Source organism: Rhinoraja longicauda, chromosome 4 (assembly GCF_053455715.1).
Source record: "Rhinoraja longicauda isolate Sanriku21f chromosome 4, sRhiLon1.1, whole genome shotgun sequence".
NCBI lineage: Eukaryota > Metazoa > Chordata > Chondrichthyes > Rajiformes > Arhynchobatidae > Rhinoraja > Rhinoraja longicauda.
The window spans coordinates 34217250-34241635 of NC_135956.1; the positions used below are offsets into that span (position 1 = coordinate 34217250).

The following is a 24386-nucleotide window of genomic DNA, read 5'->3' on the forward strand; positions in this document are numbered from 1 at the left end:
GAGAGGTACTACAACAACATTTAAAAGACATGTGGACAGGTACATAGATAGGAATGGTTTAACGGGATATGGACCAAACGTGGGCAGGTGGGTCTAGCTTAGATGGAGCATCTTGGTCGACATGTGCAAATTGTGCCATAGGGCCTGTTTCTGAGCTGTGTGACTCTATGACTCCATAAATGGCAAAATAACCAAGAGTGATACGAAGCAGTAAGTGACCAGATACTGGAATGTATTGTCACATGTAGGAGGAGAAGCCGATTCAATTGTAACATTTAAAAATGAGTCAGGATGGTGAATCTGTGGAATTCAGAACCACAGATGGCTGTAGAGGCCAAGTCATTGTGTGTTTTTTAAAGTGGAGATTGATAGGTTCTTGATTAGTAAGGGTGTCAATGGTTACAGAGAGAAGGCAGGAGAATGGGGTTGTGAGGGAAAAATAGATCACCCATGGTCAAATGGTGGAGCAGACTCGATGGGCCGAATGGCCTAATTCTGCTTCTACGTCTTATGATCTTATGAGATAAGTGTCAAAAAACTACCCTGGTAATGCTTTCCAGGCACACCCCACCCTCTGTGGCAAAACGTTGCCCCATTCATCTTCTTTAAACTTTGCCTCTCTCCTCTGAAAGCTATACCCTCCAGTATTTGATGGTTCCATCCTGGGAAAAAGATTCTGACTGTCTACCCAAACTATGCCTCTCATGTCTCCATGTCTAAATGTTACTTAAACATTTCCTACTTTTTGTGCTTTCTGTAAGTTTTCTGATGTATTTTCCATTCTCCCCCAATGTTCGTCTTCCTTAGTTTGAAAGCAACAAACTGCAATGATAAGTTATTTGCTCCAACATCTAAATCTTGTGTGGAGATTACGAGTAATGGCACTGATACTTAGAATAACATTACTGATTGTCTCCAGTGTAAGTACTTCTTTCACCACTCTGCTGTTTTATAGGGATCCACATTAGCATTAACTGAAGCTGATTGTACAACACAGTATGTACAAGACTCTTCTTTCTATTTGTTGATTGCTCCTCTGTAATGGTTTGTTAACTTGCAACTCTAAATTGCTGCACTTTTATCCTTAAAGCAATGGGGGTGAATGAAGACCAAGAGAGTAGTATGAGAGTGAGACATGGAATTGAAGAATCAGGTGAATGGAAACTCAGGTTGACCGGCAAGATTAATTATCTCCATCTGTTTTTATTTGCTGAATTACCTAATCTGCAGTTCATTTCGCCAATACAGAGAAAACCTCAATATGAGCACTGAATAATATAGAACAGTACAGCACTGGAACAGGCCCTTTGACCCACAATGCCTGTGCCGAACATGGTGCCAAGGCCAACTCTTAGATGCATAACATAATCCAAACCCATCCATTCCTTGCATATCTATGTGCCTACCCAAAAGTCTCTCAAATGCCAGTATTGTATCTACCTCCACCACCATTACTGGCAGCACGTCCCTGGCACTCACCACCTTGTGTGTAAAAAACTTGCCCCGCGCATTGACGTTAAACTTTGGCCCCCACCACCTTAAACCTATGCCTTCTAGTATCATAAGATCATAAGGTCATAAGGAATAGGAGTAGAATTAGGCCATGCAGCCCATCAAGTCTACTCCACCATTCAATCATGACTGATCTATCTCTCCCTCTTAACCCCATTCTCCTGCCTTCCCCCCATAATCCATGACACCTGTACTGATCAAGAATCTATCTATCTCTGCCTTAAAAATATCCACTGTCTTGGCCTCCACAGCCCTCTGTGGCAAAGAGTTCCACAGACCCACAGTATGTGACATTTCCATCCTGGGGAAAGGTTCTGTCTGTCTACCTTATCTATGTACACTACACAACGCAGTGCAATAAATTGCAGGGCAACTTCCAATGGATGATCAGTTCCCTCCAGTACCCTGTTGCACTCATTGACTGTTTTCCCATTGAATGTTGAGAGATACAAACGGCAGGCAACCTGGTACAGCATTCAGTTGCCATCTGGCATCTTTATGCATACTCATTCCATCTGGATTCCTTGAATGGCAAGAGGGATGATTGTTTATTCCAGCAAAGGGGCAACATCAATATTCATGATCCTCCCTCACTTCAGCAGAAAGAGGAAGCTGGACGATGAATTCATCCTCTAATACATTGCGGCCAATGAAATCACATTCAAGGCACACTTCATGTTGTAAAGAAGGAAATACGACCAGACAGCTTACAGCAGATGGCCCTGTTCTTTAGAATTAATGCTAATTTACATGTCGCACATAGCCCGTTAAATCATTAAAAGTGCATCGTTTTTATGCTCTCACTAAACCATCTCCCATAAAAGTAAATACTTTGTGAAATCAAAAACACTGAACAAAAACTCCGAGCAACAAGTATTACAAAATGCTGGAGTAACTCAGCAGGTCAGGCAGCATCTTGGAGAGAAGGAATGGGTGAAGAAGGAATGAGACCTGAAGAAGGGTCTCGACCTGAAACGTCACCCATTCCTTCTCTCCAAGATGCTGCCTGACCTGCTGAGTTACTCCAGCATTGTGTGATACCATTGATTTGTACCAGCATCTGCAGTTATTTTCCTACACATCCTGAGCAGCATGTATTTATACAGCACCTTTAGCAAAGTCATATGCCCCAAGATACTTCCTCAAATACTTTGCAGTATCAAATTTAGTTTTTAGTTTTAGAGATACAGCACACCAACAGGCCCTTTGGCCCATCTAGTCCACGCTGACTAGAAATCCCCGCACATTGATACGGTCCCACACACATTAGGGACAATTTACAAATTTTCCAAGCTAATTGCATGTCTTTAGAATATGGGAGGAAATAGGAGTTGCTGGAGAAAACCCTCACAGGTCATGGGAAGAATGTATAACCTCCGTACAGATCGCAACCATAGTCAGGATCAAAACCTGCTCTCTGATGCTGTAAGGTAGTAACTCAATTGCTGCGCCACCGTGCCACCCTTCAAATACTTCAAATATTTCGGCAGAAGACCTGGCGGGCTGCGGCCTGTAGGGGGAAACGGCCAAGCTGGCCCCTGCTTGGTCCCCAAAGACCAGAGACCGGAGAGAAATGAGCTAGAGAAGACCGACGGAAGGAGCAAGTTTGGTAGGAGAGTGAATTAGGGTCTGGCCTTTTGCAACTTCAAGGTCGGCTGTCGAGGACGTCTCCAAGCCCCAACGTATTGTGTTCAGTTCTGGGCACCATGTTATAGGAAAGATATTGTCAAGATGGAAAGTGTACAGAGAAGTCTTACAAGGATGTTGCCAGCACTAGAGGGTCTGAACTATAGGGAAAGGTTGAGTAGGCTGGGTCTCTATACTTTGGAGCGCAGAAGATGAGGGGTGATCTTATAGAATCATGAGAGGAATAGATTGGGTAGATCACAGAGTCCTTGCCCAAAGTAGGTGAATCGAGGACCAGAGGACATAGGTTTAAGGTGAAGGGGAAAAGATTTAATACAAATCTGAGGGGTAACTTTTTCACACAAAGGGTGGTGGGTGTATGGAACAAGCTGCCAGAGGAGGTTGCTGAGGCAGGGACTATCCCAACATTTAAGAATCAATTGGACAGGCGCCATCATAAGGCCAAGAGCGCGGACTAAACATTGAAAATGGTGCCAAAACCTGCTGCTTCTTGTATGCAGTCTCAGTGGACTATTTCTGTACACATTGCTAACCGGGAATTGTGTTTAGGTATGGCAATACTTTACAGAACTGTAAGCAAAAAAATAATTTCACTCTTCATTTGCGATAAAGCACCATTGACCAAATGTGGGATTCCGTAGAGAGTTCTTGATTCCTCCCACATCCCAAAGCCATGGAGGTTGGGAGATTAATTAGCCACTGTAAATTGCCCCTAGTCTGAGGGTGAGTGACAGAGATGGGGGAGCTGAGGCAAGTGCACAATTTAGCGTAGAATTAGCATAGCGTAGAATTCCTCCGGATCGTTCACCTTGTGGTAAAGAGGATTGGGTGCCCCCATGATTCCGAGAGCGATGCCGTCAGAAGCACCAGCTTCCGGTAGGGCCACCCATGGCGGTAAGGTCGAGGATGAGGGTCCAGACTAAGAACGATCCAACCTACAAGACCTCAACGGTGAACTAGGCGGACAAAGTTATCTTGAACAACGGCTGTGAAGGCGGATGAAAGCTGCAACAGATCTATCAGTTCCAATCGTCTTGGTTCCCTTGCCATTGGAATTAGTTGATTGATTTGTGAAGGACCGTGTGCTTCTCGGAGTGCAACATCGTAAACATTAAACAAACACAAGCACAGGCGTCTTCGTTCTGCACAATGGAACGTAGACCATCATCCTCGACGAGTGTGGACTCAGTGGGCCGAAGGAACTGGTTCTGTAACTCATGACTTTATGACCCTAAAATGTTGAGTATTTTAACAGGGAAGTCGGAGAGCCTGGAGATGTACACACGAGACCATTATTTACAAAAGATAAACATTAAGTGCCAGAGTTACTCAGCAGGTCAAGCAAAACATCCCTGGAGAAAATAGATAGGTGACGTTTCGAGGAGGGACCCTTCTTAAGAAGGGTCCCAACCAGAAACGTCACCTATTCATGTTCTCCAGAGATACTAGGGGCGGCACGGTGGCGCAGCGGTAGAGTTGCTGCCTTACAGCGAATGCAGCGCCGGAGACTCAAGCTCGATCCTGACTACAGGCGCCGTCTGTACGGAGTTTGTACGTTCTCCCCGTGACCTGCGTGGGTTTTCTCCGAGATCTTCGGTTTCCTCCCACACTCCAAAGACGTACAGGTATGTAGGTTAATTGACTGGGTAAATGTAAAAATTGTCCTTAGTGTGTGTAGGATAGTGTTAATGTGTGGGGATCGCTGGGCGGTGCGGACTCGGTGGGCCGAAGGGCCTGTTTTCGTGCTGTATCTCTAAATCTAAATCTATCTGACCCTTTGAGTTACTCCAGCACTTTGTGTCTATTTTTGGTATAAACTAGCATCTGCAGTTCCATCTTATTACAAGATGTGCAAAGCCATGGTTTTCTATCCACCCACACAACTCACAATCAGACTGACCCAAAATGCGATGTTCATTTATTCTCTTATCAACCTACTGAGATGAGCAATGTCAATATTATTTAAACACAGGCAGTATTTTAAAACTTTTGAGTGTGTTATGATCACTCCATTACAGGGCACCTGCAGCAGTCTGGTTGAAAATGCACTAATTGCATTGCCGGCCCATTAACTGCTAATAGAAGTGTGGCCTTGAGCTATTTTATCAGTCTCATGTACTGTGAGCTCTCCCAATGGAAAGTGCAGCATTATATCTGCTTTGCACGCTACAGGTACTTGCTTCACTGAAAGGCCAAGGCTCATCCCATCATCGTTATAGTCATCCTTTGGCCAGTGACCCTCTTCTGACTGTGAAATACCCCATTTACAGCAACTCTGCATTCACCCCATTTTATTCTTCCCACGTTCTCAAACACTCCCACCAATTTCTACCACTCACATACAAACTAGGGGCAATTTAGAATGGCTAAATAACTTGCCAACCTGCACGTCTTTAGAATGTGAGAGGAAACCAGAGTACCTGGGGGAACCCACGCAATCACAGGGAGAACATGCAAACTCCACACTTAGAGCACGAGAGGTTGGAATGGAACCTGGGTCTCTGGATCTGTGAGGAAGCAGCACCACAAGCTGCGACTTGAATATCGCTCAACATCGAAGTGGAAGTAGTGCCCTTCTGCCACATTGAACCCTTCTCCCCTCCCTTCTTTCTACCAGCAAACTTCACCTACACTTCTGCCCAATCTAAAGCAAACACTGCAGCATAATCTGGACAAATTATATTCGTCCACCAATACAAACCTCTATTTATGCACGCTGAGTAAGTAAATCACGCTTTTCCTATCCAAAAACATGAAGTTTAAAGAGATTCGACACTCACTGAATATTCTAACAGACGTACAAATGTACTGTGGAAAGTATCTTGGCTGGTTGTACCATGGCCTGATATGGGAATTGCAACACACAGGAACACGAGAGACTGCAGAGATTGGTGGACTCACCTGTTCCATCATGGGCACAACCTCCCCGTCATCGGGAACAACTACAGACGGATATGTCTCAAGAAGGCGGCATCTGTCATCAGGAATCCCCAACATCTGGGCAGTGTCCTCTTCTCACTGCTACCATTGGGCAAGAGGTACAGAGGCCTGAAGTCCCACACCACTTAGGTTGAGGAACAGCGACTTTCCTGCAACCATCAACCTACAGCCACGGGTCCTACAGCCTGTGCCACTATGGGTGGCACAGTGGCGCCACGGTAGAGTTGCTGCCTTACAGCGCCAGAGACCCGGGTTCGAACCTGACTATGGGTGCTCTCTGTAAGGAGTTTGTACGTTCTTCATGTGACTGCACGGGTTTTCTCTGGGTGCTTCGGTTTCCTCCCACATCCCAAAGACGTGCAGGTTTGGAGGTTAATTAGCTTCTGTTCCTATAGGATAGAGCTAGTGTTGGGGTAATCGTTGGTCGGCACAGACTCAGTGGGCTGAAGGGCATATTTTCACACTATATCTCTACTCTAAAATTAAACATCAAGTCCTTGATACAACCTGCTTAACCCTAATCCTAGCTCGACAATGGAACATTATTCACATTCCTTCTCTCCAGAGATGCTGCCTGACCTGCTGAGTTACTCCAGCATTTTGTGATACCTTCGATTTGTACCAGCATCTGCAGTTATTTTCCTGTGGAACATTACTTATCATTTCTTCCATTACCATGGACTTGTTTTCAGTTTGTATTGTGCAGCCTCTTTCCTTTTCTCTGTCTTGCTGAATCCATGTATAATTTATGTTTTTGGGTGTTTGAGTCTAAGTACCCGTGATGCCGTCATTTTACCCGCACCTCACCATACTGTGCGTATAACAATAGACTCCACTTGACTTGCCCGAGATGAGCAGTGGTTAATCGACTGCTGCAGATCACCCTTTGACACCCCCCCCTCCTTTCCCCCCAACTAAAAGAGATGCAAAAGAATAAAACCAATCAAGCGCATTACCAATGCGTCATGTTTATAAAGCTTCATGAGCACTATCAAAAGGCTATATTTAAAATCAAACTCAAATCTAATTCGCGACGTACGCTGATTAGCACCAAGGGTGGGCATCATTAATTTAGTTGAAGCAAATTCCTCAAGATGTATTCTAATGCTTGAATTTACGATTTATTTGTAGCTCCTGAAGACATGTTAACAGGCAAAAAAAACTATTCTTGGTATTCAAGGAAGCAATAACCCTAGCAAATGCAGTCAAAATAAAGAGTACCAGTCCTTTCCAACAAAGGTTCATTGTCAGTACACTTCTACCATAACACATTGTAGTGACCTCTTTGTGTAGGAAAATGACTGCAGATGCTGGTACAAATCGAAGGTATCACAAAGTGCTGGAGTAACTCAGCAGGTCAGGCAGCATCTCTGGAGGTCAGGCAGCATTCCTTCTCTCCAGAAATGCTGCCTGACCTGCTGAGTTACTCCAGCATTTTGTGATACCTTCGATAGTGACCTCTTTGATCACTTGGTTATAATCATCTTACCAAACTGCTAAACTTTCCTAAACTCTCCCATAGGTGGTCTTGCCTCCATCTACCTGGGTCTTAACTTCTGAAATGTCCATTCTGAACCTCTGCATTTCACTGCTGTGCTTCCATTTTGAACAAATTTTTGTTTTAATCATAGAGTCATAGAGCACAGAAACAAGTCACACTGACCATCCATTACCCACTTACACTAATCCTAAAATAATCCCATTTTTATATTGGACCATAAGACATAGGAGCAGAATTAGGCCATTGAATCTACTCCACCATTCAGTCATGGCTGATCTATTTTTCCCTCTCAACCCCACTCTCCTGTCTTCTGCCCCGATCTTTTGACACCCTTCCTAATCAAGAACCTTTCAATCACCACTTTAAAAATACCCAATATCTTGGCCTCCACAGCTTTCTGGGGCATTGAATTCCATAGATTCACCACCCTCTGGCTAAAGAAATTCCTCCTTATCTTTTTAAAAGTACGTCCTTTTTTCCGGAGGCTCTGCCCTTTGGTTCTAGACTGTCCCGTTTCTGGAAACTACCTTTCCACATCCACGTTCTCTCCACACATTCTCATCAACTCCCCAACATTCTACCACCACCGACACACGAGGGGGCAATTTACAGTGGACAATTAATCTACCGCCCTGAGGGAGGAAACCACAATACCTGGAGGAAAACCTCATTGTCACTGGCAGAAACAGCAAACTCCACACAAGGCAGCAATGAATCAGGAATTAATCTAGAATGCTGATGGTCTGGAAGAGTGGTCATACTAACTGCACCACGGTGTCGCCCAAATTCGATTGGGTGGCGCATTGTGCGCATTTTGGGATGCTTTATTTTGTTGTGCTGAAAGGAGGTTGTTGCTGATGGAGTGACGGAAATAAAATGGAAAGTTGGCCAAGCACAAGTGCAGTTCGGTGGCTGTTTGCGCAAATAATCTATTGATATATTACGCAGCTGATCCATACCTAAATATAGCACCAGGACTGTCATTACAGAAGCATAATGTGGTAAATACAACAGCTTCTGACGAAGTGTAACATATGTAAGAAGATACGTATTTTTTCCTTTGAAAGATGAAAACAGAAATTGCTGAGTGTATTTCAGTTGAGGTGCGTACAATAATGAAAGATTCCAATAGAATGCACAGGAGAACACAATTACACAAGCAGAAATCTTAATAAACATGGAGTACATATTTCGGGCAATTGGTAGCATTAAAGTAGAAGTGAGGAATGTCTGATTGAGGGTGGGTGGAAGCCAGGAATACAAGGATGCTATATATTCCATACTACTTAAACTTGGGGCCATTGTCTTGTCTTTATCTTTGCACTATATATATAAACTTTTTATATAGACACATATAGAGGAAATTCTTTTTGATTGCTTATTATGGTGTTTGCATAGTATTGCACTATCATCGTTTATACACACACATACACATTATATTTATATATATATATATATATACATACACCGGTCAGCCAAAACATTATGACCACTGACAGGTGAAGTGAATAACATTGAATATCTTGTTACAATGGTACCTGGGCCATACAAGGGCAAGTGAGCAGTCAGTTCTTGGAGTTGATGTGTTAGATGCAGGAAAATTGGGCAGGAGTAGACCTGAGCGACTTTGACAAGGGCCAAATTGTTATGGCCAGATGGCTGGTTCAGAGCATCTCTGAAACGGCAAGGCTTGTGTGGTGCTCCTGGTCAGCAGTGATGAGTACCTACCGACAGTAGTCCGAGGAGGGACAAACCACAATCCGGCGACAGGGTGTTGGGCGCCCAAGGCTCATCGATGCGCGAGGGCAACGGAGGCTATTCCGCCTGGTCCGAACCGACTGTGGGAAGACGATAAGCCGGTGGAGAGAGTGTGATGCTCTAGGCAATGTTTTGCTGGGAAGCCTTGGGTCCGGCCATTCGTGTGGATGTCAATTTGACATGTGTCACCTACCTAAACATCGTTGCAGACCAGGTACACCTCTTCATGGCAATGGTATTCCCTGATGGCAGTGCCCTCTTTCAGCAGGAAAATGAGCCCTGCCCAACTACACACATTGTTCGGGAATGGTTTGAGGAACATGATGAAGTATTCACAGTGTTGCCCTGGCCTCCAAATTCTCCAGATCTCAATCCGATTGAGCATCTGTGGGATGCGCTGGATTGACAAGTCCGATCCACGGCGGCTCCACCTCCAGCTTACAGGACTTGAAGGTTCTGCTGCTAATATTTTGGTGCCAGATACCACAGGACACCTTCAGGGGTCTTGTAGAGTCTATGCCTCGGTGGGTCGGCGCTGTTTTGGCGGCACACGGAGGACCAACAGGATATTAGGCAGGTGGTCATAATGTTTTGGCATATATATATATATGTGTGTGTACGCACACTGAACTTATTTTTAGTTGTTTACTAGCTGGGCGTGGACCCGTTGGGCCCAAACCTTTCCTGCGGGCCCAGCAACGCCGTTGGGCGGGGGAGAGGAAAGGGGAGAGGGAGCCACTCACCCTGGCCCCAGGCAGCCAGCAGCAGGAGAGTTCCTTCAGTTCCCGCCTCTTCCATTCTCCTCACCCCCCCCCTCAATGGCCGCCACTCCCATCATTCGGATGGGTCCCGCCCCCCTCCGCTCCCAACTGCGCAAGCGCGGACCTTCTCCCATTGTGACGTAGGCAGGCGTGGCTGACGGCCACAGCAAGTTGAAAAGGGATTTTTAACGTTGAAAGTGTCTTCACAAAAGGGGCTGTTTTGTACCCAATCTGCATATATTAGACCAAAAGATACCACTATTATTGGATTGCAAAGCAAACCATATTTAAAATCTATTGTCTATACATGACTTTAGACTTTACTTTAGACTTTAGAGATACAGTGCGGAAACAGGCCCTTCAGCCCACCGAGTCCACGCCAACCAGCGATCCCCATACACTACGCAACATTATGCTACACACTAGGGACAATTTACAATTTTACCAAAGTCAATTAACCTACAAACCTGCAGTGTAAGAAAATAACTGCAGATGCTGGTACAAATCGAAGGTATTTATTCACAAAATGCTGGAGTAACTCAGCAGGTCAGGCAGCATCTCAGGAGAGAAGGAATTGGCGCCCTTTTGGGTCGAGACCCTTCTTCAGTCTAAAGAAGGGTCTCGACTTGAAACGTCATCCATTCCTTCTCTCCTGAGATGCTGCCTGACCTGCTGAGTTACTCCAGCATTTTGTGAATACAAACCTGCACGTCTTTGGAGTGTGGGAAGTAACCGGAGAAAACCCACGCGGTCACGGGGAGAACGTATAAACTCCATACAGAAAGCATCCGTAGTCAGGACTGAACTCGGATCTGTGGCACTGTAAGACAGCAACTCTACCGCTGCACTACCGTGCTGTCCCATTGATGACATTCATAATTTTGTGAAACAGAACGAAAGATGTGGATGTTTTGGACAAACCCTGTTTATGTTTAAGCAAAAGGAACTCATTGGTTATTTTCTCAGTGATCGCTGTGGAAAAAAAAACTGCTGCTTCATCAGAAATTCCAAATCCTTTCTTCCCGTATAACATCAATGTTCCCATTGTAGTGGTGAACAATATGTCAGGAGAGGAAAGAGACGCAAAAGTGAACTAACCTTTCACAATTAACTCTGCATAATTGGACACCCCAGCGCCTCTCTCCGACTGAATCACACAGCGATAGTGGTCTGTGTCTCTCTGCTTGGTGTTGGGCACCATGAAGGTAGCTATAAATCGTCGGTGGTTCAACACCTTGGTCTCCTTGATGTGCGTGTTGTTTCCATTGCGCCGCTAGGGAGGAGAACAGGAAAAGGGGGCAAGTTAAAGGAGGATACACTCAGTCCACAAGGAGCAATAAAATACCCTGACAATACCACAACCAAGCCCAAGGCCAAGGAGGAATTGTACACTGTTTAGAGATGCAGCGCAGAAACAGGCCCACCAAGTCCACAGCGACCACGATCCCCATAAACTAGCACTATCCTACACACTAGGAACAATTTACAATTGTACCAAAGCCAATTAACCCACAACCCTGCATGTCGTGGAGTGTGGGAGGAAATCGGAGCAACTGGAGAAAGCCAACGCAGGTCACAGGGAGAACGTATGAACTCTGTACAGACAGCATACATAGTCAGGATTGAACCCAGGTCTCTGGCGCAGTAAGGCAGCCTCGACCGCTGCCCCATCGTGCCACCACTGGAAAGACCTCATTTGACCAACTTCATCTGTCAGGAAATTGACAGAGATGAAAGAGCCTGTAGATGCTGAAATCCTGAGTCCTGAACAAACTGCTGGAAGAGTTCAGTTGGTCATGCAGCATCGGTGGAGGGAGACACCAAATGCTGGAGTAACTCAGCAGGTCAGGCTCAAGAAGGACCCTGATCCAAAACGTCACCTATCCATGTTTACCAGGGATGCTGCCTGACTTGCTGAGTTACTTCAGCATATTATGTCTTTCCTTGAGAAATCAGCATCTACAGTTCCCCGTTTCTTTCTCTGTCGGGGGATTCTGAAGAAGTGACAAGACTTGAAACATCTATTTCCCACCACAGATGCTTCCTGACTTGCTGAGTTCCTCCTGCACTTTGTACACAGAAAGTTGACAGGGTGGAGTGAAATGGAAGTGTTATCCCGATCTTGATTAAGAGTAAAATTAGAGGGGGGAGAATGGGAGGCATACTGACGTAGGGGTAGAGTTGCTGGAGTAACTCTTGCAGTGCTAGAGACCGGGATTCAATCCAGACTATGGGTGCTGTCTGTCAGGAGTTTGTACGTTCACCCTGTGACCGCGTGGGTTTTCTCTGGGTGCTCTAGTTTCCTCGCACATCCCAAAGATCAACAGGTTTTTATGTTAAGTGGCCTTTGTAAATTGCCCCTAGTGTGTAGGGAGTGGATGAGAAAGTAGGATAACATAGAATTAGTGTGAAAGGGTGATCGATGGTCGGTGTGGACTCAGTGCTGTATTTCTAATATAAACTAACAATGCTAGTGATCAGCCCATCTGCAAGTTCTTCCCTCCAAACTAGATGTTAAAATCATTGAGTTCCCATCCAGAGAGGTGCAAGAACAGCCTGCTGGGAAACTGCCAGGCAAGCATTGCAAGGGGGTCTGGGGGGCGTGGCAGTAATGAGTTGGTAGAACTGCTTCCTCAGCTCCAGCGACAGAAGAAACTGCAGATGCTGGAATCCTGAGCAACAGACTGAGCAATAAAAGTGTTGGAGGAACTCAGTGCATCAAACTGCTCTGGAGAGGAAATGGACAGGCGGCATTTTGGGTCGGGGCCCTTCTTCAGAAGAAGTAGTCTGAAGAAGGATCCCAACCCAAAACTTTGCTGGCCCAGTCCCTCACCAGATGCTGGCTGACCTGCTGAGTTCCTGCAACACTTTGGCTTTTGCTCATAATGTAAGAATCCCTATTTTAGCTTGATCTATGTGCTTCAGTGCCAGTTACAACAAATAGTTTGTGATGTCTGTGTTCGGGCTGCCTTGTGATAATCATGATCAAAGTTCACAGACAAGTAATAGCCTCTTGGCTGAGATAACAAAGAGCACAGAGAGTCATAGCCCAGCATGGAGCTACTGCCTTGCAATGAGAGGGCAGAGCACAGCAAAGGGAAAATTATTGTTCATGAAGCAAAACCAGTCGGCAATATTTCACGGCTCACATCAGTCTGAAAAGTGAAAATGCGGTGAAATTAAAAACATATTTGTACAAAGAGAAACCAACACATTTCAGATCAAAGATCCTTCATCAGAACTGGAAAAGAAAGAACGGGGTCAGTATTGCCATTGGGAAAATGTGTGAAAGAGGTCAGACACAAAATGCTGGAGTAACTCAGTGGATCAGGCAGCATCCCTGGAGAACATGGGTAGGTGATGTTTCGGGTCGGGATCCTTCCTTGGGACCGGGTCTGAAAGAGGAGCATCTGTAAAAGAGGTCATCTGAAATATTTATATCTTTTCTCTAAATTTTCCCCATGTACATTGCAAATCTTTGTAGGTATGACAGGTTGCATAACCATGGGCAACATTAGTGAGCCTGACACTGTCCTTACCCAATGCCCTGATACATTTAAAGAATCGCTTAGCAGCGGCACAGTTGTCTTTGAGTAAGAGGAAAGTTGGCACAAGTATTGGCCTGAAAAGGAAGCACTGCATATAAGGGTTAGTTTAGATTAGTTTAGTTTATTGTCACCTTTACCGAGGTGCAGCGAAAAGCTTTTGTTACGTGCTAACCAGTCAGCGGAAATACATGATTACAATTGGACCATCCACAATGTACAGAAACACGATAAAGGGAATAATGTGAACAATGTTTAGTGCAAGATAAAGCTAGTAAAGTCCGATCAAAGATTGTCTGAGAGTCTCCAAAGAGGTAGATAGTAGTACAGGACTGCTCTTTAGTTGTGGTAGAATGGTTCAATAGCTTGATAAGGTAGTATTGCAGCACTGTTTTGACTGTATGTTAGACAGTCTTTTAGATCTTTTAGATGATGCACTAAACCACGGAAATGTCTTCCCTCTCTGGTGGATATAAAAGATCCCATGGAACTATTGTAAAGAGGAGCAGATGGCCCATTAACGCAGCTGGTAGAGCTGCTGCCTCACAGCACCAGAGACCCAGGTTCGATCCTGACCTCAGGTATTGTCTGCACCGAGTTTGCATGTCCACTCTGTGACCGCGTGGGTTTCCTCCAGGTGCTCCGGTTTCCTCCCACATCCCAAAGGTGTGCAGGATTATGAGTTAATTGGCTTCTGTAAATTACCCCTCATGTGAAGCGAGTGGAGGCAAACGTGGGACCGATGAAGGCAAGTGCGGACTCATGTACTAGTTACCCTGACCGATGCAAGCAAAAACACCTTCTTCATTATCCTATCCATCTATGCTGCCATCTTCATGGAACTCCTCAACCTCTCTCTGTTCCACAATACTCTGCTGTGCCCTGCCATCTACTGTACCAGTCCCGCCCTGCTTTGTCCTACCAAAATGCAGCACCTTGCACTTATCTGAATTAAACTCCATCTGCCATTCCTCGACCCATTGTCTCAGTTGATCAAGATTCCATGTTAATCCTGTGCAAACTTCCTCACTGTGCCCCATACCACCAATTTTAGTGTCTTCCACAAATTCCACGCCACTGAAGATCACATCCATATTGTCAATATAACGAATGAACAACAGTGAACCCAACAATGATCTCTGCAGCACACCACTTGTTACAGGCCTCCAGTCAGAAAAACAACCCTCTAGGCTCTGAGTCTGACGAAGGGTCTCGATCCAAAACGTCACTTATTCCATTTCTCCAGAGATGCTGTCTGATCCGCTGAGTTACTTCAGCTTTTTGTGTTTATCTTCGGTTTAAACCAACATCTGCAGTTCCTTCCTACACTCTAGTACCACAATCTTCCATCTCATACATTCAAGCGAATTTTACTCCCAATTGACGAGCTTGCCCTGAATCCCACGTGAGTTCTGTTTGTGAAGCGCATCCTACATGCAGATCTTTCACCATTAGTTGTCAATGTACAGCGGCCACAATTAATCCTTTATTCAAAGGAAGTGCAATTAAGTCAAAGTCTACCAGGAGTAGAATCTGAAATAGTTATATGAATTCTGCACACTGACATGGATCTTTAATATAAGATGAAGTTGCATCTAATAGGCCAGTTGAATAAATGTACTGAAAATGAGACACATTGGAATCTAAAAGCACATAAATAATAAAATAAAGTGAACATTTCCATTAATTGGATATATCCTTGCACAAAATGGTTACATTCCCAAATATTTTTTCAAAGAGATCAGCAAAATACAGCACTGGAACCGGCCCTTTGGACCACAATGTCCGTGCCAAATATAACGCCAGGATAAACCAATCTCCTGGGTGGCAGGATGGACCAAACTAAAACTCCTGCGGCACAGTGGTAGAGTTGCTATCTTACAGCGCCAGAGACCCGGGTTTGATCCTACGGATGCTGTTTGTACAGAGTTAGTGCATTCTCCCTATGACCACGTGGGTTTCTTCCGGGTGCTCCAATTTCCTCACGCAGTCCAAAGGCGTACAGGTTTGTTGGTTAATTGGCTTCTGCAAATTGCAAATTGTAAATTGCCCCTAGTTTGTAGGATAGTGCTAGTATATGAGGTAATCGCTGGTTGGTAGACAGTCACACGGATATGCAGGGTTAGTGTGATATGGATCAAAGAAGCAGAGGACTTGAGAGACACAGCGTGGAAACAGGCCCTTCGACCCACCGAGTGGACTCGGTGGGTCGAAGGGCCTGTTTCCACGCTGTGTCTCTCAAGTCTTCTGCTTCTTTGATCCATATCACACCAACCCTGCATATCCGTGTGACTGTCTAAATGCCTCTTATACGTAACTATTGTATCTCCCACCACTACCACCCGGGTCCCGACCTGAAATGTCACCTATACCTTTTCTCCAGAAATGCTGCCTGACCTGCTGAGTTACTCGAGCACTTTGTGTCTTTTTTTTTGTAAACCAGCCTCTGCAGTTGCTTGTATCTCTACTACCTCTCCTGTTACTTTGCTGTTACCACTCCATCACGGAACCAGTTACTTTTCTGTTTTCATGCTGGGTTCTCTCTGTGTATCTTTCAGCATTGTTCCATGGGTTGTCACGGTGGCGCAGCGGTAGAGCTCCTGCCTTAAAACACCAGAGACCCGGATTTCATCCTGACTATGGGTGCTGTCCGTCTGGAGTTTGTGCATTTTTTCAGTGACCACATGGGTTTTCTCCGGGTGCTCTGGTTTCCTCCCACACTCCAAAAACATACAGGTTTGTAGGTTAATTGGCTTTGGTAAAAAGTGTAAATTGTCTCTAGTGTGTATGATAGTGCTGGTATACGGGGCTGTTCGGATTGCTGTTCGGTGCTGACTTTGTGGGCCAAAGGGCCTGTTTCTGCGCTGTATCTCTAAAGTCTAAAGTCTTACGTTAACCAGCTGTGTGGAGCCTCAAAAGAGTGCGTCAGACCGACAGGTCATGTAATGAAACTGTGGCTTCTACTTCTTTACTCTGACTACCAATGCTCAGGGACTGACTTAAAAGCTGATTTCTAAAATTTCCACCAGTAGCTATTTTTTGTAAAAAAGCAGATAACTTTATACAATCTTGTTTTTCCAGTCATTTAAAATATGTATCTTCTGCAAAACCGCATGGGTTACAATTAAATCTAATCAATGTAAAAAAAAACCTTTCCACATCTCAAGTGACAGCTCCACTGTAAGTGAGACTGTTGACTGATGTTTTGACCCTTTCCCTTCGCATTGCTTCATCTCCTGGAGATATTGATTTGTTGCTAGGACACAGTCCTACAAATACTCTATAACCTTTGGTCACACCTCTCCATTGTCCCTGCTGAATAGATCCAGAGATCAGAGACTCCCGTCATGTGGTCTGACTGGAGCCGATGGCACAACGCTCCTGAAGGAGCCATTTAATGAGGTGCTCAAAATGATGAAGATTGTTTTTAAGCAGCCAGGAGAAATGATTTCCACTTGCAGAGGACTGTAATGGTGACAAGGCTTAAGATAATCGGAAATCAGTTCTGGGAGAGGTGAGAATTTTTTATACAGTGTGTTAGTATGATTTCCCAGAAAGAGTAGAGGAAGCAAAATCTAATAGGAAGAATCACATGGGGGAGCCCTTCGGTCCAATGAGTTTGAGTCGACCAATTATCACCTGTCTCTGATTTTTAGATTTTAGATTTTTTTTTAGATTTGGAGATACAGCGCGGAAACAGGCCCTTCGGCCCACCGGGTCGGCGCCGCCCAGCGATCCCCGCACATTAACACTATCCTACACACACTAGGGACAATTTTTAAAAAACATTTGCCCAGCCAATTAACCTACATACCTGTACGTCTTTGGATTTATTCCGCAGTGACATTGGAGAGTGTGACCAAAGGTTATAAAGCATTTGTGGGACTGTGCACGAGTTCTATATTATTCCAGTTTGGACCCTACACTGGATCTTTTTCTTGTCGCTGGAGGCAGCAGCTCTACCAACTCATTACTGTCATGCTCAATCCCCTGCCTGCAATGCTTGTCTTGTAGTTTCTCAACAAGCAGTTGTTGCATCTCTCTGCATGTGAACTCACCCAGCGATTTTAACATCCATTTTAGAGTGAAGAACTTGCAGGGTTGAGTTGAGCACGAGGATTCTTAGTTTTGTTGTGAGATACAGCATGGAAACAGGCCGTTCGGCCCACCGTGTCCATGTCGACCAATGATCACCCGTTCACATGTTCTATGTTATCCCACTTTCACATCCACTCCTGACACACTAGGGGCAATTTACAGAGGCCAATTAATCTACAAACCTGTATGTCTTTGGAAAGTAGGAGCACCCGAAGAAAACCTAAGTGGTCACGGGGAGAATGTTCAAACTCCGTACGGACAGCACCCAGGATCAGAATCAAACCCAGGTCTCTGGCGCTGTAAGGCAGCAACTCTACCTCTGTGGCACTGTGCCACCCTTTAAAGGGTGACTATTTTCAGTTGCAGTGCTCTATGGAAGAAGCAAAGGATTGGGATTAATTGGATAGATCTTTCCAAAAACCAGCGCAGGCATAATGGGCCGAATGGATTTTGTCTGTGCTGCAATGTTCTAGAACATATTGCATGCAGTTCTGGTCGCTGCATTACAAGAAGGATGTGGAGGTTTTGAGAAGGATACAGAAAGAGTGTACCAGAATGCTGCCTGGATCAGAGGGTATTAGCTAAAAGAATTGGACAAAGATGGATAGCTCTCCATACATACAACAGCATAAAATGCTACTGGCTGGGGAGCATTATTTTACATTACAATCATTGTAATGAATAGAATCAGCCGTGCTGGCTCAAAGGGCCAAATGGCCTCCTCCTGCACCTATTTTCTATTCATTGAAGAAAAGGAAAATACACAGGTCAGGCAGCATATGTGGAGAGAAAAAAATCATTAGTTTTCATTAAGAACATCAGGTCACAATTTTCTAATGAATGTTTATTGACCTGTGTTTTTCTCTCTCTATTGGTGCTGCCGGACTTGCTGAGGATTTCATGCATTTTCAGATTTTATTTCACATTTGCAGCGGCTGCTGTATTTTGCTCTATTTGGTTTGCGAGTTTTGTTTTGTATTACCTGAAGCCAAAGTTTGTCAGTGAAGGTAGTTTGCCCGTTGGCCATGCAATTGAAAGTGGCGTCCTGACCCGCGTTAACCTCCACGTTCTGCAGGCGAAGGAAATGGGGAGGTTTTGCTGAGATGAAAAGAAAAGGAACACCGTTAATGGATTAGGGAAAAACATTTTCAATTCAGCACTGTAATGTACAATACATTTATTAAATTACAAGCTCAATGTACTCATACAGCTATGCTGTGAAATTAAATGCTGTGGGACAACACTTTTCCTGCCAGATTTTATAATTCTATGGATCTTTAACTACATCCTAGTCTCTGCTGTGGCAGCCTTACTTTGCTAGTGTTTACAGCATTTCCTGATTTTAATTCTGACTCAGCAATATGACAGTGTATATACCTCCAGATGATCACTAACCCCTTATATAAAGTTCACATTAAGGTGCTACTGTTGTACGAAGAGAACTAATTTTTCATTTATGCCTCAAGCCAAAGTTTAGGGAGACAACTTTACAACTCTACATGAACAGTAAGGCCATGAAGCAGGAGTGAATGAATGGATGCTCCCTGTTTTTATTCCAGGACCAAGCTGGCAAGCATGCTTCATTACATAGTAATTGCCCCGCAAAGAGTGGATCGCCCCGAACCGGCTCCGCACAGGGGTCGGCCGGTTCAATGCCAACATGCATCATTGGGGGTTGCGTCCATCAGCAGCCTGCATGTGTGGAGCAGACCAGCGAACAACGCAGCACGTCATTTTCGACTGCACTGTCCTCCGCCCCCCTGGTGGAGGGGTAGACCTCACGGCCCTTGACAACAGCACATTGCACTGGCTACAGCGCCTGGAGGGCTTCACATAACTTCTGCTGCCTCAAACGCAAGCAGAAGATTACATAATTGTGGTAATTGTGCCAGTTATAACTGGGTCTTTCAGCATTAGTTTCCAGTTGTAACTCTACTAATCACTGAAGTTGTTGATTTAGATCTTTGGGGGAGAATAACAAAATTAAAGCCCGGAGACCCCGGTGCTGGATTAGGGGAAGTGCTTCATGATAAAAAAGATGGAAGGGGAGTGGGGGTGGAAGAAGAAAATATGGTTGGAAAGGAAGAAAGGAGGAAGGGAGGATTGGAATGGATGTTAGAAGGGTTAAAAAGGAGGAAGAAATAGTTTTCTGGAAAGTGAAAAAAGAATGGTTTGAAACGCTTTGAGAAGATGTAGGGAATATTGAAAAGGAAAAAGAGAAATGGTTGGGAAGTGTAAGGATCCACATAGAAGATTGGTTCAAAAGGTAGGACCCATGGGATCCAAGGAAAGTTGGCAAACTGGACCTAAACCTAGCTTGCCAATAAAAGTCTGGGGTTGATGGTAGAGGGTTGTTGGTGCCTGTGACTATTGGTGCCCCTGAAGGATCGATGCTGGAACTCTTGTTGTTTGTATACTACCTGGATGTCTTGGATAACAAAGTGTGAAGCTTGGATGACAAAGCTCACAAATGTCATGAGGATAGGTATGGTGGCACAGCCTTACAGTGCCAAAGACCCAGGTTCAATCCTGACTACAGCTGCTGTCTGTACGGAGTTTCTACGTTCTCCCTGTGACCACGTGGGTTTTCCCCAGATGCTCTGGTTTCCTCCCACACTCCAAAGACGTACAGGTTTGTAGGTTAATTGACTTTGGTAAAGATTGTAAATTATCCCTATTGTGCAGGATAGTGACAGTGTATGGGGATCACTGGTCAGCATGGACTCTGTGGGCCGAAGGGCCTGTTTTCGCGCTGTATCTCTAAACTAAAAATGGGCCGAGCTGCCGATAGTGTAGAAGAAATTATTTTGACGCACTCGAGCTCTTTGTGTCTTTCTTTGACTACTACGTTTGTAGCTCCACAGTATCTTCCCCAAAAGCATGTGTCTCAGATTGCATCAAACAATCAGTGTCAGTTAATGTAAGTGGTGTCATAAGGTCTTTCAGCGTTAAGACGAGCCTGTGTTTTATTAAATACCAAGGAAATTATGCATGGCACAAAGCATTTCCTCAAAGCCAATTAACACAGACCTGGCTAGTTCATTCTGAGCTGCAGAAAAGTGCCAAAATATATTACAGCAGACTACACATTATCACTGCTGCCCTGAACTGCACCCAATATTACCATCTCAATGGCACTTTGACTACAGAGTACCGTGACACATGTACAACGACTTCAATTTATAAAGCACTCTTAACGTACAGAAATGTCAAGACAATTCACATGGAGATTAGCTAATAAAGTTCGACACCAAAGAAGGTGAGCAGGTGTCAGTTGAAGAGGTGTTCTAATGAGGCTGTTTTCAATGCCACCTTGGGGGAAGGGAGAGGAGCAGAGAAGCAGAGACGTTGAGGAGAAAACATGTCAGACCAAGACTGGAAACATACAGCAGAGATAGACACAAATTGCTGGACAGGCAGCATATCTGAAGAGAAGGATTGGGTGATGTTTCGGGTCGAGACCCATCTTCAGATCTCGACCTGAAATGTCACCCATTCCTTCTCTCCAGAGATGCTGCCTGTCCCGCTGAGTTACTCCAGCTTTTTGTGTCTATCTTGGGTTCCTTCCTAAACATACAGCAAAATATCACTTTCACACATTTTCACATATTTTTTGCTTCTAGGAATATTTGGATCCTCAAAGGAAATAGACACTGTTTCAAATGATGCAGAGGCATAAAATATTTCCACTCATACAGCACCTAAAAATAGAGTCAGGGAGTTAGTCAGCAAGGAAACAGACACTTTGGCCCAACTCGTGCATGCTGAGCAAGGTGCCTATCTAAGCAAATTGCATTTCCCTGCTTTGGGCACAAATTCCTCTCAACTTTTCCTATCCAGGTACCTGCCCAGATATTGAATGTTGTCCGTCACGGAATGTTGCCGACTGGCCCATTGCAGTCTTCAAGAGTATGTGCTGAGAGATGTACTGAAGCTTGGTGCAGCCAACGCCAAGGCTCTGTGGGGGGAGGGCCACAGCCTTGGGTCCTTCTGCTGCTGGTCCATTGAGGGGCAGAGTCAGTGGTGAAGCAAGGGAGAAGTTATCACCACAGGGGCCACAGGAGACGCAAGTCTGTTTTGTTTAAAGATAGCTGCCAACACTACTGAGTTGATGCTATTGACACTGAGAAGGTATGAAAAGTATTTGCAGATTTATGTTTTGTAGATATCTTTTATTCTGAATAAAGTTTATTTTTGTCGTTCACTTCTTGCACTACCATAGACTTACTTTCTAATTGTGTTTTGCACTAACATCTTGTGTTTGCAGTCTTTTCTTCCTTTTCACTGTGTTAGTTTTAGTTTTAGAGATACAGCGTGGCAACAGGCCCTTCGGCCCACCAAGTCCGCATCGATCACCCGTGCACGAGTTTTATCCTACACATTAGGGACAATTTACAGAAGCCAATTAACCTACAAACCTGCACAAAGGTATTTTGAAGTGAGAGGAGATCCGAGCACCCAGAGAAAACTCATGCAGTCATAGGGAGAACGTACAAACTAAGCACAATGAGCACCCATAGTCAGGATCGAACCTAAGACTCTGTGCAGCAACTCTACTGTACACAGCCTTGTGTAAGGTATGTATAATTTGTGTATAATTTATGCTTTGCATGTTATCTATGTGCGTGTGGAGCAGCTAGATGCAAGTTTTTTTATTGTACCTGTAACTCACCATATTTCGTTTGGGCAGCTTACAACCCAGAGGTATGAAAGTTGGTTTCTTTAATTTCAGGTAACCCCTGCATTCCCTCTCTTCACCCCCACTCTGGTTATTCTACTAGTTCCAATGTTCACATCCTTGTATCCCTTTGTTATCACCTCTTCCCCTGCCAACAATGGATCATTATGGGCTCCACCCTTCCCTGGTCATTTGTTGCCAGCTCTGATTTGTTCTGGCCTTTTTCTACCTCCAGTTCCCTCCCCTCTACTTTCAACGAAGAACGGTTCTGACCCAAAACATCACCCATCCTTTTTCTCCAGAAATGCTGCCTGACCCGTTGAGTTACTCCAGCACTTTGTGCCTATCTTCGGTATAAACCAGCATCTGCATTTCTTGTTTACACCTCACCATACTTGTGCATGTGACTTACTTGAGTTGTTTCTTATCTTCACATGCTATTTTTCTCAGTGGCAATGTACTGTGCGTAGTAGACACTGGTTTCCAGTGACATACAAGGCTTGAAATTAGATTTCACACATTTTCATCATACTGAATGTGTGCTGTTAGCCTTAATATCAAAACAGCAGTCGCGGGGGGTGGGGGTGGGCGCCGGGGACAAAGGGGGATCCAGCGGGAAATGCGGGGCCTGCTGCCACGTGCAGCGGCAGGCAGTAGATAGGACTGTTCGGTACATTTGTAACTTTGTAGGTGCCAACTGGTGGCGACACTTGTTTATGGCCTAAGTTGAATGCAAAAGAAAGTTTTTCACTACACCTAGGTTCCTGAGGTACATGTGACAATAAAATAAAACATAAGGTATCAAATGCTGGAGATACACAAGCTAGTTAGCTAACTCCCATGGGAAGAGAAACTGGGCTATTTTGCTTAAATTAAGATTTATCACATTGTCTCCTCATCTATTTCACTGCTTTCTTCCTTTTTTGCTTCCTGGCACATTCTCCCAGTTGGGTTAATCTGAGCGGTTGGACCTTAATGTTCATCTGTTGATTAGATTACCACCAAAACCAGGCGCAACCAAAGGACGAAGAAGAGGCCCAAATGATAATGGGGAGAGGGTATGTTTAGGTTATTATTGCCACTTACACCGAATAATACTGAAGGGGCAGCACAGTGGTGCAGTGGTAGAGTTGCTGCCTTACAGCGCCAAAAAGACCCGGGTTCAATCCCAACTATGGGTGCTGTCTGTATGGAGCTTGTACGTTCTCCCCATGACCGCATGGGTTTTCTCTGAGATCTTCGGTTTCCTCCCACACTCCAAAGACATATGGGTTTGTAGGTTAATTGGCTTGGTATAAGTGTAAATTGTCCCTAATTTGCGGGGATATCTGGTCGGTGCAGGGCCTGGTTCCGTGCTGTATCTCTAAACTAATCTAAACTAAACTAAACTAAACTAAAACTAAACTTAAAATAAACAGTGAAAATAAGGAAGCAATGAAAGTGAAAGGGATAGTACATGGGTCTCCTGAGAGAGACTCCCTTGAGCAACGAGTGGGTTGAGCACACTTCATGCTGTAGGTGGGTTTAAACCCCAGGATAAATGCCAGCAGAGAGCTTACATATCGACCTTACATATCAATGTAGTACTCAGTTGAGGCTGCCAATTCACAGATGTCTGGATCAGTGCAGAGGGCTGCACAGTGGTGCAGAGGGCTGCACAGTGGTGCAGCAGTAGAGACCGGGTTCAATCCTGATCTCATGGAGTTTGTACGTTCTCCCCGTGACCACGAGGGGTTTCTCCGGGTGCTTCGATTTCCTCCCATATTCCAAAGATATACAGGTTTGTAGGTTAATTGGCTTTGGTAAATTGTAAATTGTCCCTAATGTGTCGGATAGTGCTTGTGTATGTGGTGATCGATAGTTGGCACGGTCAAGTGGGTCGAATGGCCTGTTTCTGTGCTGTATCTAAAAAGGCTGCTGGTAATGAAGGTAATGAACTTGCACAT

General features: G+C 44.8%; 1 protein-coding gene across 6 annotated transcripts in view; it reads right to left on the minus strand.

Moving 5' to 3' along the window:
• The window catches only part of LOC144592686 (receptor-type tyrosine-protein phosphatase mu), a 606124-nt gene that overhangs the window by 432698 nt on the left and 149040 nt on the right, over positions 1 to 24386 (minus strand). For all 6 annotated transcript variants that reach the window (XM_078397499.1, XM_078397500.1, XM_078397496.1 and 3 more), the window contains exons 5-6: positions 18745 to 18860; positions 11218 to 11392 (exon numbers count right to left, since the gene is read on the minus strand). In XM_078397499.1, the coding sequence (XP_078253625.1) occupies positions 11218 to 11392; positions 18745 to 18860 (291 nt within the window). The remainder of the gene's footprint in view (positions 1 to 11217; positions 11393 to 18744; positions 18861 to 24386) is intronic.